The sequence below is a fragment of the Gorilla gorilla genome, chromosome 11 (genome assembly GCF_029281585.2).
Source record: "Gorilla gorilla gorilla isolate KB3781 chromosome 11, NHGRI_mGorGor1-v2.1_pri, whole genome shotgun sequence".
Classification (NCBI taxonomy): Eukaryota; Metazoa; Chordata; class Mammalia; order Primates; family Hominidae; genus Gorilla; species Gorilla gorilla.
In genome coordinates this window covers 80,764,798-80,781,652 of record NC_073235.2, presented here as the reverse complement: position 1 = coordinate 80,781,652, position 16,855 = coordinate 80,764,798, and the positions used below count along the sequence as shown (strand labels likewise).

At 39.0% G+C, this 16,855-nt stretch overlaps 1 protein-coding gene across 29 annotated transcripts in view; it reads right to left on the bottom strand.

Annotated features, from left to right (window-relative positions):
* The window catches only part of OSBPL6 (oxysterol binding protein like 6), a 206,716-nt gene that overhangs the window by 89,557 nt on the left and 100,304 nt on the right, over positions 1-16,855 (bottom strand). For 22 of the 29 annotated variants that reach the window (XM_031008818.3, XM_055380296.2, XM_055380311.2 and 19 more), the window contains one exon: positions 4,955-5,211. In XM_031008818.3, the coding sequence (XP_030864678.1) occupies positions 4,955-5,056 (102 nt within the window). In that variant the 5' untranslated portion in view covers positions 5,057-5,211. The remainder of the gene's footprint in view (positions 1-4,954; positions 5,212-16,855) is intronic. The other 7 variants (XM_055380308.2, XM_055380313.2, XM_055380294.2 and 4 more) reach the window with 1 other exon arrangement.

Genomic DNA, 16,855 nt, shown 5'->3' with positions numbered 1-16,855 from the left:
TGAGGGGACCAGAAGTGCAAAGGCCCTGAGGTGGGTGTGTTCTTAGCACATCTGAGGAATGTACTGGAGAGAACCACGTAAAGGGAACATGGTATGCGCTCAGAGGGCCAGGCAGAACCAGATTATGAATGGCATCGTAGACAGCGGTCAGCAATTCAATATTATTTGGACAGAGATGGGAAGTCACTGGAGGGCTTGGTGCAGAAGAGTGGCTCACTCTGACTTAGGTTGTGAAGGTATTACTCCAACTGCTCTGTAAAGAATGACCTGTATGTTGGGAAAGGACAGAAGCAGGGAGACCCACTGGAAAACTGTGACGATAGTCCAGATGAGAAATGACGGTGGCTCAGACCAAGGTGGAGGGGGAGGAGGTGGCAAGCAGTCATCAGATTCCAGGTATATCCTGAAGGTAGAACCAAAAGGATGATTCCTGGATTCCTGGATTTCTCACCAAATGAAAGAATGGAGTTGTCATTTACGGAGGCAGTGTAAGCTGGGCAGGAGTAGATTTGAGAGGGCAATTAAGAGTTCAGTTTTGAGGCTGGGTGCGGTGGCTCACGCCTGTAATCCCTGCACTTTGGGAGGCCGAGGTGGGTGGATCACGAGGTCAGGAGATCGAGACCATCCTGGCTAACAAGGTGAAACCCTGTCTCTACTAAAAATTCAAAAAATTAGCCGGGCGCGGTGGCGGGCACCTGTAGTCCCAGCTACTCAGGAGGCTGAGGTGGGAGAATGGCGTGAACCCGGGAGGCAGAGCTTGCAGTGAGCCGAGATCGCGCCACTGCACTCCAGTCTGGGCAACAGAGCAAGACTCCGTCTCAAAAAAAAAAAAAAAAAAGAGTTCAGTTTTGGGCATGTTAAACTTAAGGTGCTTTCTTAAAATCCAAGTTGAAATCACCCTTGGTAAGTTAAATATTACTGTGACCGACCTACTGACATCAAGGATCAGGAATTACAAATCCAAATGCTTTAAAGGGCAAGTCAGTCAACATAAATAAGTATTGAGGGCAGGTGAAGACTGTAGCTGATCAAAGAGTAAATATCCCAACTACACCGGAAGCCATTATTGAGCCCAGTCTACTGTTGTCATCAGAAATCTGGGATCAATGTCCCTAGACCTTCCAATTTTTTTCACAGAAGGAAGAATCTGAATTTGTAACAATCAAATCTTACAGGGGAAAAAGTTCCACAGTCTACTACATTCTAGAATTACTCAGTTAAATAAAAAATTCTTACTTCGGGACTTATCGGTGTCCTTAATTTTGTAATGCACATTGCAAAAGATATTTTGTTTAGCACTTCTCTAACTTATTTGAAAGAAGAACTCTCTTTTAATACAACATCTCAAGGGGCAAGCATTCCTCGGCACACACTTTGGGGAATGCTGGTTTATTGGTAAGTCCTAGGTGTTTCATCAACAACCCTTATGCTCCCTCTTGGAATGTTTTAGGGCATATATTAATATGTTTACTGCAGCTTAATGAGTCACAGTTGATCACACATACAAAGAGCCAATTTTGCTAGATGTTCTAACAGCTCATATCAGATTTAGTGAAATGCAAATGCAACAATTATTAAAGCCTTCTAACTTGTTAAATAACTAAGAGGAGGCTTGATGCTATCATTGGTGAAGAAACACTGAGATCACAGGGGCACTGGGTCATTTTATTTCCTAGCTCCCCTCCCTTCTTTACCAATTATGCTACCTAATGTAGTGACAGGAAGGACAGCTAATTACTATTATGCACAGATGTTCTTTGTTTTACTTATCCATGAGGAAGGAAGAAGAGAAGGACAAATAAATCAGGAATGGAAAATTTGTAATAAAAATACAAAACTAATGTTGTTGCAGGTCTTTAAAATATATCCTCCAAGATACATTAAAACATTTGAGGTTCAAGGCTGGTCTCTGAAGACTTAAGAGTACATAGTCTGTATAAGAGAGCTCACAATACAGATGAAGAGATCAGTACATAAAAAGATAAGCAATATAGAACCATCAAATATTGTCAAAAAGGTCTATAAAAGTTCAGAGGAAGGAGAGGGTAAAGTGGGTTTGCGTGGCCAGTGGGAGTGTCATATGAGCCGGTCTTTGAGGCATAGGGAGGCATCGGGTTGAGAGGAGGGTGGTGGGAATTCCATGCAGGAAAGGCAAGTAGAGATAAAGACAGGGCAGTTTAGGACTATGATCAGACAAGACTGTTGAGGTTGGGAGGAAAATGGAACACAAGCCTGGACCAGATCATGCTAGACATGGGGTTCCAAGTAAGAAACTGTGGCCTTAATTGTGTAGGTAACAATGAGTCTGATGGATTTTGAGCATGAATCTGCCCTACTGAGGACATTTGAAATGGTGAGGCCATAAGTGAGATAGTGAGGCAAGCGCACTCTGCAGGATCCTGGGTACAGGTGATGAGTGCTGTGAGAGGGAGCTGACAGTGGGAATAGAAGGAAATTATAATATTATGAAGGAGGAAATGATCAATAGGACTTGTTAACCTATTGAATGTGGGAGAAGCAAAGGAGAAAGACAGACATTGACCCTGGATCTCTAAGAGAATGGTTATCCTGATAGCAAATTGGTTTATATGTATTGATTTAAGACACAGTGGTACCGCTCAAGCGGCAGTGCATTTAAGTAGAAATGCTCAATCATTCATTAGTTACCTACGATTAGAACTTGAGAAGGAAAGGCAAATAATGTGCATTAAGATACCACTGTATTCTCAGCTACGTGCTAGATCCTAATTTAGGAGAGAAATGGGGCTGGAGTTTGCAATTTGGCACCATCTGCATAGATGTCAGTCAAATCAGGAGAATGGAAAGGATTCAATGAAGCCAAATTTATCACACTTTCTCTATGTCCCTTCACTATGAAAACAGTTATCACACAAAAATAGATGCATATAAAAAACACTACATCACATCACATGATCAGTCAAAATATCTGAGTTCCCTAAGTTAATTCTGAGGTTTAGGCAGTGATTGAGATAAGGAAGGAAAAACAGAACTGTAATTGATCTCTTCTATTCTTCTCTCCCCTGAGGGAGGTAGACAGACACAAAACAGGAGTCAGGAAGGAACCAGGGAAGAAAGTTTTTGGGAGCATTTCCACCTGCTGAGATAAATAGGAGTAAAAATAAACTCTCTCCTTAAAGAATAATAACCCTTTGAAAAGCGTCTCTTACTTTTCTGGAACTCATTATCAATGTACAGACATGCTCCTTTCATTCCCATCATAAAACTTTCCATTCACAAGCCAGTGAGGAGTCACACATTCCACCTTCACGCTCCCTCCGGCACACCAGGGTCTCAGTGTTTCCCTGTTGCTTTGCGAGCCCGTCCTGGAGCTCGGGTGCAACAGGCAGAATAACAATGCATGATAGATGTTTCTACAGGAGTCATCCGTCTTTACCATTTGCCACAATTCTCCAGGGTGAGCCGGGTCAACTGCTTCCTTCTTCCCAGCATTCAGGAAGGTCATGCTGCTTACAATGATTCTCTCTCTGTTTAAATGCCCAGGGAAGGGAAAAATGGAAGAGCCATAACAAGAAAGAACAGCAGGGCAGGCAAAGGTAGACTAAATTTGCAAACTTAGAAACCATCTCAGAATATAGTAGTTATTTAATATAAAAGTGCTTCCATTCCTGGTACTCTTACTTTCTTTGACTCTGTAAGTGCAATACAATAAATATATAACTGTGTGTAATCACAGATTTAATGGCATGACTACTTCTAAAGAACCGAATATAGGTGTCATCTTTGAACTCAATAACAAAAGACACCAGTATCAAAAGTTCCCCAAGACCCTGGAGTAGAAACAACTGCCTTAGGATCTGTGAAAGATATACACATTAGCACCTCTGGATTCTTACAGATTCTCCTGGAATTTCTTGCTAAAAAGGGAGAGAGAGTGTTGGGAGGGTTTCCTAAAAAGCATCCCCAGCAGTGTACTTGCACTACCGAAAATGAATTCATATATGGAAGTGGCTGTCTCAAGACCCATGTCTATATGATGGCCAATCAAATAACTGATGCTCACACTCCTAGAAACTAGGTAATATGCTCTGAAAACATAAAACAGGGGGTGAGGCGTGGAGGGGGTGAAGGAGAACCTGCATGATGCTCACTAATTGAAAGTTGCCAAAACGGAAAGCTTTTATAAAAAGGTAATAACACCTACTTATTGGGAATTTCCAGTTACACAACGAAGATACTATCACAAGACAAATTATGATGGAAAATAATTATGCTCAGACCTGTGCTGGCTGAAATAACAACCTGTTCTGACAGTGAAGAACATTCATACGATGAAGGCTCACATAACCCTGCCAGCAGAATCGCCACTTCAACAGTAATGACATAACAAAAATAACTTGCAAAATTGGCTCAAATGGGACCATGGGTGTTTTCTACCATGATTAAGTAATAACCATTTACTTTCTCTGTTGCCTGTAAACATTGTTTGGGTTCTCACAGCTCTTAATTCCTGGTATTACAATTTTATCTGTAACCTAATTCCTGAATCTAGCTGTTACCAGATTCCACAAAATACCAAACAGAGTTAGTGCTTGGCAGCCCAGTGACAGCCTTATAGGAAGACGTCCTTTGCAGGGTTCATAGTTCCCTTTCCACCTCCATGAACAAAGAGAAGAGTGTTCAAGTTCTTGATGCTGGCTCCCCCTCCAGGTGCAGGGAGGAAAAGACGGCAGGCCTTCCCATAGCCACCCTACCAGCCTTCTGTGTCTGCCTTCTAAAAAAGAGTCCTAAATCACAGAGAAGCAAGAGTGGGAGCTTCATGACATCAATGAACGTACCTACAGAAAATGACGATTTTTCACTTGGAATAAAAGACTTTACAACAAAATTTCAGAATTAATTAGCAACCCCATCCTATCTCAGTGGTATTGCATTTGCATAAAACAACCAAAGGCACTTAATGCTCTTCTCTTACCTGCCTACTGTCCCTTTGGGAGGATGTTGAAGAGGAGGCACTTCTATGGGTTGGAGTGGATGTTTTATGAGCAGGGGAAATGCCCTTCTCATCTGAACTCATCGCTGCAGTTAGAGTCTCGTTTTATGCACTTAAGACCATCCCAATCTTCTCTCAAATCCACAAACAAAGAAGTAGATGATTTTTCAGCTTCATTCCATTTCATGAATCAGGTTTGACTAGAAAAAAGCAGGCAATATTGAGGGTGTCCAAACCACCTAAAAGCAAAACAAACAAGCCTCATATAAGTAATTAAAAGTCAAATTAAAATCATTATCTTTAGGATGAAATATTAATTTGTGTTAGTGAGAGGAGGAACTCTGACACATTAGGAAATACTTCTTCCTCTAGATTTTAAGGCGGAAGATGAAAGTGTCAGTATGTAAAAAAAAAAAAAAAAAAAGGACTGTTAACAAGCAAAACGGGAAGAAATCATGTACTAAAGTCACATTCTCTCCTCTTGCATTTTCTTTGTTTTAAAGCAGATTATAACGCTATATTTGAGACCCTGATGCCAAAGACGCCAGATTCTCCTCTGGAAACGTAATCTCTCCTACCCAATGGACTGGAATAAGAGCTCGGTCCATGTTTGTCTTCAGTTTAGTTTAGCTATGTCATGTATGTGACGGTTAATCCAACACAAAGTAGTCAGTTACAAAAGAGTTAACACATTGTGTGCATCCTGTGATCCAGCATTTGTGAAGGATCAAGGAATACATATATCCACATTTATTTGTACCTCAAAACTACAGCATGCCTACATGTGACTCTCAACAACCAACATGCTCGCAAACATCTACAGATTGACAGGTTATCTTAGAGCAGGGGTAAATGGAGTTCCTTCACTTATGCACAGCCAACAGCCACTTCAATTTTTTTACTTGGATTCATGTAAGGAAGGTTTGCATTGTTAGTATTAAGGTTAAAAGCTTGTGTCAGAGAGAAGCTCTTAAATTGGCCTTGTCTCCAACACAGCTATGCTAAAAAATGTTAAAAGGTAAGCACTATGGTATAACATTAAAAGCTTAAAAAATGATATTTCCCAAAAGATAGACAATTAAAGTGAACTTTATCCTCTTACAAGAAGAAGGTCACATTCTAGCCCTCATCTTAATGCTAATATCTTCTTGGAGGAAGTACAGAACACCAGAACACTTGTGTAGGCTTGTTAGCACAGGCTGGGAAGGAAAGCTGCTAGCAGGAAACAGAAATCAATTTTTAGGCCACAAAAAAGTGAGACCTGAACTTCAGTCCAGAGGGTGAGACACTGAATCAGATAAACAAAACAAGATGGAGATATATGGGCATTATGAAGACAGTGACTGAGGTGAACTAATGGATCTGGGAGTTAGAGCTGAGGTCCAAAGAATGAGCAGTTTACTAAGTACCAGGGTGTGTGGCGTGACATGATCAACAGATGAGTGGTAGCCAATATGACTAGAGTCAGAGATATGGCGATATGGTGGTCAAAGAAATGCAGAGACCCGTCCCTGCAGGACCTTGTAGGCCACGACAGTTGCTATGGTCTGAATATGTGCACCAAAATTCATGTGTTAGAAACCTAACCCCAATGCAACAGTATTGGAAGTGAGGCCTAATGGGAGGTGTTTAGGTCATGAGGGTGGAGCCCTTGTGACTAGGTTAGTGCCACTATATAAACAGCTTGTGATATGGTTTGGTTGTGTTCCCACCCACATCTCATCCTGAATTGTAGTTCCCATAATCCCCATATGTCATGGGAGGAACCAGATGAGAAGTAATTTGATCTTGGGGGCGGTTATCCTCATCCTGTCCTCGAGAGGTCAGACCTGATGGTTTTGTAAGGGGCTTTCTCCTCTTTTGTTTGGCATTTCTCCTTGCTGCTGACATGTGAAGAAGGAAGTGTTTGCTTCCCCTTCTGCCATGATTATAAGTTTCCTAAGGCCTCCCCAGCCATGCAGAACTGTGAGTCATTAAACCTCTTTCCTTTATAAATTAGGTGCTCTTGGGTATGTCTTTATTAGCAGCATGAGAATTGACTGATACAGCTTGTGGGAGTGGGTTCTCTCTCTTCTGCTTTCCTGCCATATGAGGACATGAGGTTCCTCCTCTCCAGAGGATGCAGCATTTGAAGTGCCTCTTGGGAGCAGAGGGACAGGGCCCTAACCTGCTGGTGCCTTGATTTCCCAGCCTTTGGAACTGTGAGAAAGAAATTTATGTTCTTTATAACTTACCCAGTCTTGGGTATTCTGTTATAGAAGCACAAGTGGACTAAGACATTGGCATTTTGATTTTTATCATAAGCATGAGAAGCCATCGAGACGTAACCAGATTTGTGTTACTAAAGGGTGATTTTGGCAGCTGTGGGGAGACTCCAAGTGGGGAAGTAAAGAAGATGAGGAGGGCCCAATCAGGACTCAGGAGAGGATGGGAGAGTGCTGGCAGAAATTCCAACACTGAGTCCTGTGTCCTGTGACTGGACATGGTGGCGGAGGCAGGGTTGAGGCTAAATCTCAGGTCTCTGGCATTCTGAGCAAGAAATGGTCAAAGGAAATCCAAGATCCATGGGAAAGTCATGACTGTGGTTAGAGACATTGCTGAAGACATTCAATTGGAGACAAAGTCTTGGAAATGTAGGTCTGGAGCTCAGGGAAATCTAGGCTGGAGATGTAAATGTTTAATAGACTATGGTAATGATATAGATATATTAATCAGATCCTTTAAGATCATGTAAATTTCACATGTGCCAGTAAATGAAATTTTATATGGTCCTATAGTTATATTTTTAATAATGGATTATGTCACCCTGAATGTGTTATTCAGGATTTTAATGGTCACCTGTTTATAGAGAATACCTCAAAGAACAATCCCAATAATTATAGGGGGAATTTTTATAAGCTGTGAAAACTGGACATTCTAGTGAATAGAACTTGTAATCCAGTCTTAAAATTTCAACTTCACTGTCACCGCAGGAAAAATGAAAGCTACTTTCCCTCCAAACTGGGAGACTTTCTCTTGAAACAAAACTAGCCTTTGGACAAACAGAAATGGAAAGTGCTGTATATCTCTTCGGTGAGCTAGAGATAGTTTCATTCATTATTGGCAAAAGGCAGTAATAAACCTCCACTTGATAGATGATCATCTAATCTTTCTGTTTTATGAAGGCATTCTAATAAGTGAGTGAAGTTTCTGATTCCAAGCTGTGGTGCCAGCAAACAGAACGTACAGACACTGCTCGGATCCTCGATTTGAAGTACTTAGTTTTCTGGTCCCAGATGTTTTACAAGTAGATACTGACTCTTGAGCCAAAAAGGAGGTACTTTTGTGATGCGTTCAAGTGCTCCCAAGGGATGAGGTTATAACAACCTAACTCATTAAACTGAAATCCATTTGGAAGTAAATTCAATCCAAGGTATATTTCCTCTGCTGGATTTTTTCATTTAAAAAACTGTACTTTTTTCATTAACATCAATGCTAACACCTTGATTTTTGTTTTAATTTAAAATGGCATTTTCAGGATAACTTGTTTATGATAAAAGGGCAACATTTCAGTTGAACTACAGTTTAAATATGTTGAATAATAGCAAAATGAAGAAAAAGTAACAGAACTTAATTCATTCCAAGAATTGTTTTTGAGGTTATTATTGTTGTTTCTATGAATTTTTGTTATTTTTTTAACAGAAAGGGTTTCAAGTACTTAATATAAAGTTGAATGAGATGCCCTTTAAAGATTATTCCAACCAATTTTCAATCAAGTGTTTGACCACCTGCTCTTTTTCAAATGCATTATAAAAGTAAGTCTAAACTCTGAGAGAAGGTTATTCTTTAGAGTGTAGGAACTGCTATAACATAAAAAAAGTCATCTCTATGAAAGAACATTTTCAGAAATTGCCTAAACAATATTCTAAACCAAAGAAAGGCCATAAATTTTAAAGTCAACACCAACATAATTACTATACTCAATGAGAAAAGTATTGTGACTGAAAATAACAGCAATACGAGAGAGCTGAACATCTAATTTTTCTGTCTCATTCTTCCTTTGTAACAGTCGGAACACTACAAGTATTGCTAAGTGCTGTAACATTTGCATTTTCATTGAGTGGCATAAATCTCAGATTTATGACCCAGGGACCTAATTAAAGCAAAAGCTGGTAGGGAAGACTTCTAGAACTTGCTGTTCAAAGGCATCATAAATTGTATGTGTCCAGAAAAACACTTAAGATTGGGGACCACTTACCCTGGGCTAAGTTGCAATGTGTCACAACCAAACCCCAAATGTCTTTCTCACAGTCCTGAAGGCTGATAAATCAAGGCACCAGTAGGTTAGGGCCCCGTCTCTCTGCTTCCAAGAGGCTTACAAGAAAGGTTTATTTTTAGCTTATTTACATGTCCTTTAGGTCAGCTGCAGACCTACCCTGAGTCCTCTTCATTCCAGGCTTAACAAACAGCCCCCAGGAGAGGCAGGGCAAAGAGCCATTGCAGAACCATGGGATGGTTCTTAGAGCTTTTGCTTGTAGGTGGTACAGGTTAGCTCACTCACGTTTTATTGGCCAAAACGAGTCACATGGCCTAGGTGAGTCAATGATGCATGAAACTATAGTTCTCCCAGTGGGCGAGGCAGTAGATATTTGGGTATAATGATAATTTACTACATAAACTATAGGAAAAGATTAAAAGTACAGTTGAAAATATTTAAATTGACTCCAGTTACATCACTGAGAGATAACCCTTGTTAACATTTTTGGTTCTACTTTAATCAAAGTAGAAGAATAATATTCACACTATCTGCAGTATGGTTTTTCGATCAACAATATATCACTAATGGCTTTTTTGATAAACAAAGAAACTTCAACAATACCATTCTTAACCATTACAAATAAGACTACCACACAGATATACCACAACACATTTAACCATTCTTCTTTTGGGACATTTAGGTTGTACTTGGTATATTTTGGAACAATGAGAGTTATCACAAAAGAGTCTGTAATAGTTATACATTTAGTTTTGATCATTATAAAAATGACCCTTTTCATTCCTTTTAATACTTTTTGTTTTGCTTTATCTGATATCATCTCTTCCCTTTCCGCTTGCAAGTGATTAAATAAACTTTGTCCATCCTTCCCATTTAAACTTCCTGTATATTTTATATTATGTGTCCCTCTAGTAATGATCAGGTTGAGTTGTTCAAAAAATCTAATTTTAGTGAAGTATTTCCAATTTCTATTTAATGTTATAACTAATAATTGATCTTACCCCTGCCATATCATTTTGTACTTCCTATTTTTTTGGTTCTTCTTTGTTTCCTTTAATGCTTGATGGCTTTGCTTGGTAATCTGGCTTTTGCAGCATACTGACCTTCATATGGTTTTAATAGCCTTTTATATTTGACAATAATTTGAAAGATATAATTCTCCTTTTAAAGTTCTATTTCCATTTCCCTTTACATTTCTCTAAATCACGCTGGAATCTACAGTCTGTAAGTGACAGTTAAGAGTAAAATGGGACTGGGTGTGGTGGTTCATGCCTGTAATCCCAGCATTTGGGAGGATAAGGAAGTAGGATCACTTGAGGCCAGTAGTTCAACACCAGCCTGGTCAACATGGCGAAACCCTGTCTCTATTAAAACTACACAAATTAGCTGGGCATGGTGACACACGCCTGTGATCCCGGCTATTCGGGAGGCTGAGGCACAAGAATCACTTGAACCCAGGAGGTAGAGGTTGCAGTGACCTGAGATCACACCACTGCACTCCCACCTAGGTGACAGAGCGAGACCCTGTCCCCGCTGCCCCCACCGTAAACAGACAAAACAAGCAGACCTTCATCCTGCCTCCCCTACCCTCTGTATGGCAGATACATCTGACAGCAATAACTTAAGCACACCCTGAGAGTGACCCTATGGTCTAAGAAGAATGTGTGTCCACAGTCCCAAGCAAAGGAATAAAGGAGTGATCCACCTGGAGTGTCACTCCTTGTCTATGAGGAACATCTGAACCCCCTGCCCATCCCTTGGAATGCTGCCACTTTTTCTAATTGGGACCTACAGGGATCTCAAAGTGTGAGGACAAATTGTAAGAAAAGCCAACTCCTTTTCTGTAAGTGAAGATAAGGTTTGTCATAATCAAAACTTGGCTAGATTTTCCTCAATTTGAGATATATAGCTTTCATAAAATTAGGGTTTAGTCCTCTATAGTTTGACATTGTATTATTCTGTTTGAAGCTAGTGTTTGGGTTATTGACAGTTTGTCTTTTTAAATATTTGCATAACTATTTACAGAGAATTTGGAGGAACCTCATTAGAAAATCCTAGATGCAAGTTTCCTGATTTCAACTGATCAAGCCTCTAATCTCTCTCCACTCTTCTTAGGCCCCTTACTAAGTAAATGAATAAGACAAATCCTCATCCTTGATGTGGACAGCCATCAAACCTGATGGGTGGGAAAAGGGAAAAGAAAGAATGAAGAAGGAATCATGTCTTTTACTTTGTTTAGCTCTACATCTGAATTTTGTATTTGAAGTAAGTTTTACAGTGAACTAAATATTGTAAAACATTTATTACTCTCATATTGACACAATTTAATGTAATCATTACCAAAATCATAACAGGATTTTTAATGACTTGGCAATATTATTTTAAAGTTCATCTGGGCTACTCTGGATGCACTGCTTATGGGTTAACTTTGCTCCACAAGGAGTGAAAGAAAGAAAAGAAAGAAACAAAACAAAGAAAGGAAGGAGGGAAAGAAAGAAAAAAAGTAAGTTCATCTGGAAGAGTAAACATATGAGAATAACAAAGAATATTTTAAAAAATAATGAAAGATACTTTACTTATCACACACTAAAGCTATTTAACAGCTTCCCTGGTTAATAGTAGTAGTACAGGGTCAGGAAAAGCAAATGGAACAGACAAGAATTCTAGAAACTAGTCTATGCAATGACAAAAAGGATCTTAAAAATATCAGTAAGAATATTATTCAGTGCAAAAAAGATATGAGCTATCAAGGCCATGAAAAGGCATGGAAAAACCTTAAATGCATAGTAAGTGATCATTTCACCAGTAATAATTTTCCAAGACTTGTCAGTCACTTTTTGATTCATCACTTGGTTTCTGGCCTTTGCCAACATGTTTTGAAAGAAAGATTAGATAATGTCATAGCTCATATTTTAACAGAAAAATAATACTGGGAAATATGGTTCCAATGACTGCTAACAGATACCAATTGTCAGCACAGTGCTAAGACTTTTTGGCAACAATAAGACATAACAAAATATTTTGCCCTACTTTGTGACCTTAAATGATGACTCATAAATCCCTAGGTGTGTACAAATTCTTACTAAGGCACTATATGATTTCAACAGTACATGTCCTGTTCTCTGGAGCAATTTGCTGTCAAAACAACCATTTCTGCACTGAGTCGAGGCATTCTGAGGAGTTGGCTAAAGCAGACAAAATGACTTGGGTTAAAAATGTCCTTGAACCAACCCTTGTGCATTGCTGGTGGGAACAGAAAATGATGTAGGTGCTGTGGAGAACAGTACGGCAAAAAAAAAACAACAACTAAAAATAGGCCGGGCATGGTGGCTCACACCTGTAATCCCAGCACTTTGGGAGGAAGAGGTGGGCAGATCACCTGAGATCTCTAATAAAAATACAAAACATTAGCTGAATGTGATGGTACTTGCCTGTAATCTCAGCTACTCAAGAGGCTGAGGCAAGAGAATTGCTTGAACCTGGGAGGTGAAGGTTGCAGTGAGCTGAGCTCGTGCCACTGCACTCCAGCCTGGGCAACAAGAGCAAAACTCCATCTCAAACAAACGAAAAACTAAAAATAGATTGCCATATGATCCAACAATTCCACTTTCAGGTATATGCCCCAAAAAAACTAAAATCACAGGCTAAGATACTGTACAACCATGTCCATAGCAGCATGTAGCCAAAATGCGGAAGCAACCCAAGTGTCCATCAATGAATGAATGAATATATTTAAAAAAGGGTTATATCCATACAATGGAATATTATTCAGCCTTAAAAAGGAAGGAAATTCTGACACATGTAATGACACAGATGGACCCTGAAGGCATCATTTTCAAGTGAAATAAGTTAGGCACAAAAGAACAAAAAAACAAATACTGTATGATTTCACTTATATGAGATACGAGGTATGCAGAGTAGTCAAATGTATAAAGACAGAAGGTAGAATGGTGGTTATCAGGGTCTGTGAGGAGGAGGAAATGGGAAGAGTTGTGTTTAGTGGTTACAGAGTTTCACTTTGAAAGATGGAAAGGTTCTGGAAATGCATGGTGGTGATGGATACCAAACAATGTGAATGCACTTAATGATACAGAAGTGGACACTTCAAAGCAGTTAAAATGATAAATTTTATGCTACATATTTTACTACAATAAAAAGTTCCTGAATCACCAGCTATTATGACTTCTACAATATGCAGGCATTAATTTTATACTATTTTGTGGTCAAGTTTCATCTTCTTTATGAAATCTTTCCAACCTATTAGACAGAATTGTCACTCCAATCTGCATTTCTTCTATACATACACATACATATATTTTTGAACATACACTGCACTGTATTTATTTGACTTGATTCTGTAAGATCCATGAAGGTGGGGAGTATGTCACTTTTCTCATCATAGTCCAATGTCATGAGCCACAAAAGCCATTCAGGTTGTTTACTGAGCTTATCACTTTAATTAAGACTTAAATCTTCCATTATATCCATTAAATAACATTGATTGTGCTTGCAGACTGTAGATATCCACCCTCATATTAGTTCTTTTTCTTTTCTAATTTTTTTGAGATGGTGGTCTCACTATGTTGCCCAAGCTGCTCTTGAACTCCTGGACTCAAGCAATCCTCTCACTTCAGCCTCCCAAAGTGTTGGGATTAGAGGCGTGAGCCACTGTACCCAGCCTAGTTCTTTAATTTTACTGTATTTGCCTAAAGATAACCCAAAATAATCCACATGATTTGTAGACTGGAGTTTCCTATCTGTTCAATAGTGAGCTGGAGAGAAAGACTGTACAAGGTTCAACATTCCCAAGATAAAATTTCTCAGTTGTCCTAAAAAAAGGCCTGCCAGACTGCTAACAGTCCTATAGGGGCCTGAGGGACATTAGGAATAGGAAATAGATGCAGTAGCATTAATTCTTTCAAAACACCACTGATGGGTTAGCCCGGCCACACAGAATTATGGCACCTGGCACCTGATTTACTAGATACTATCTAATTACAACATCTCATGGTCAGGAATCTTAAGCAGAATTTTGAAAACCTGTCATCCTCCAGAATAGCAGTGTTTATGCAAGCCATTACCCACATATCAGGATGTCCAAAATTCTACTCGTGTTGGGCATTCGAGCATGAGTGTTGGTTTGAATTATTGCTCATTCATTGTTACATGAGAGAAGGAACAGCTGACATAACTGAGAATCCACTGCCAGGTCCCAGGTTCTGCAGCCTTGTGAACTCATTTAATTGGAGTGTGGTAACCTTGGCACGTATCTAGCAGTGAGCTGGAGCTGGCTTGCACTAGCTCAGGAGCTATGTGCATCTCTCCCCAGTTCAGGGCTTCAAAGACATTCCCCTGGGACCTTGAAATAGACCATGGTGGGAGTATCTATGCCATGTGAATGCTTCAAATCTGGGCTTTTTGTTTTGTTTTGTTTTGTTTTTAAGAGCTGATTGTTAAACATTTGCCAGTACACCACTGTGTGTGGTGGTTTTCATTGTAGTGGTTTCTCTTGTAGTGGTTTTCATTTTTATTTTTACTCTAAAATATCCCGTGGATTGCCTGGGTTTGAAGCCAATCCCAACACCGCCATTTCCTAGCTATGAAACCTCAGGCAATTTACTGAAGTCTCTCTTTGCTTCAGTTTCCTCATCTATAAAACAGGGATAGTAATAACTCTTCTTCACAAACCCCAAGCTTGGGAAATGGCAGTGCTAATCATCTACTACATAGGTTCTCAAGGGTAGCATTGGGATCAACGTGTCACTTGGGAACTTCCTGGAAATGCAAATTCTTGAGTTCATCTATGCTTGTGAATCAAAACCTCTGAGGGTGGTGCCCAGCAATCTGTGCTTTAATAAGCCTGCCAGCAGGCAGCAGGTATGCCGAGTTGCCAATTGGGCCCCATTCTTCACTGGCCTAACACCAACAAAACTAGGGAATAGTAACACAGTATCAGACACAGAATTACCGCCAACTCACAGACCTAAAGCCCCAAAAATAAAGGAATTGCTAAGATTTTTCCTCTGAAATTAAGAAAGTTTTGGAACAAGAATTTTAGAGATAATTAAAGCATGTAGCATTTAACCTGCATATATTCCTAAATGGTTTTTATACTGCAAGTTAGTTTTAACAACTTTAGATAGCTTACAAAAAATGACTTTCTTATAAACACAGTACCTCCATTAATTTTTTATTATAATTAATCTTTAAATAATTTTATTTTTATAATTGTGTTTTATTATAGTTTTTATTATATAAACAAAATACCTTCCAATAAAGAAAACAAATCAAAAAGCTCTATCATGAGCCCACAGGACTTCCATTGTCCACTAATCCTTGCAATTGCAAAGTGTATCAGATTCCAGATTCAGTAACCCAAGGAGATAACCCAGTCACTGTCTTTGACTAGATGGGGGATGGAGGGTAGGTGGTGCTCTGCAAAGCTTTTATGCAAAGGGTCAGACAGAAAATATTTCAGGCGTTGTGAACCATACAATCTCTGCTGTGGCTACTCAAACTGCCGTTGTAGTGGAGAAGTAGCCTTAGACAATATTCAAATTAATAAACATGATTATGTTCCAATAAAACTTTATTTATAATAACAGGCTGCATATTTGGCTTGTGGGCTATAGTGCTGAACCTTGGAGTAACCGCTAGACTATGAAACATCAAGATGCATTCTTAGAACCAGGTGTTGGCAAGTACTTTCAAAGACCGTAGATTACTAAACAGCATCCCATGGCAGGCAGGTCTGTTAATCTGCACTACAGTTGGTAAATCATTTACACAGGACATTCTGAATTTAATTGCTTCTTGCCAACTCCAGATTTCCCTATCTCCCCTAACACGTGAAAGAAGATACTTTATGCTTGCAAATGTACAAATTGAAAAATATTAATAAGATAAAAGAGGAACTTGTTTTCATCAAAGTTTTATTTATAATGTTAGTTTCATTAAAAACCCCATGAGAAAAAGAATTGCTAAGTTCCACCTGAAGGATAAAACCCTAAGTAGTCCAAGAGTATTTTAGGAAAATGTATGAACTAAAAAGAAAAAAAGACCTCGAAAATTGCTAAGAGAGTAGATTTTACATGTTCTCACCACAAAAAAAAAAAAAAAAAGCTAATGGTGAGGTAATGCACATGTTAATTAGCTCAATTCAGCCGTGCCCTCAAGTCTATATATTTCAAAACATGTTGTACGTGATCAAAATATACAATTTTGATTTGTTAATTTTTAAAAATCCAGAAATGTTCCAAAAAAAAAATAGCTGTGGTGGCCAAAACTAACTTACAATGGTTTGACTTAGAATTTTCCGACTTCATGATAGGTTAATCTCATCATAAATTGAGGAACAGCTATACTAAAATCTCTTCTCCTAAAGCTAATGTTATCCCTTAATCATCATCCTACCTTCCAGAAGATATCTGTTTTAAACATTAAATGCAACAACCTGCTCTTAGCACTAAAATTTAGCTCATGAAAATCTTCAAACATTTGAGTAGCTTAATTGTACCTTTCAAAAAACGTTTTCCAATCAATATTGGATAATTTTAAGACGTCTGTTATCATGTATTATTTGGTAATGATGATGACTGTCTCACTCTCTTTCTGCCTTTGAAACCAAA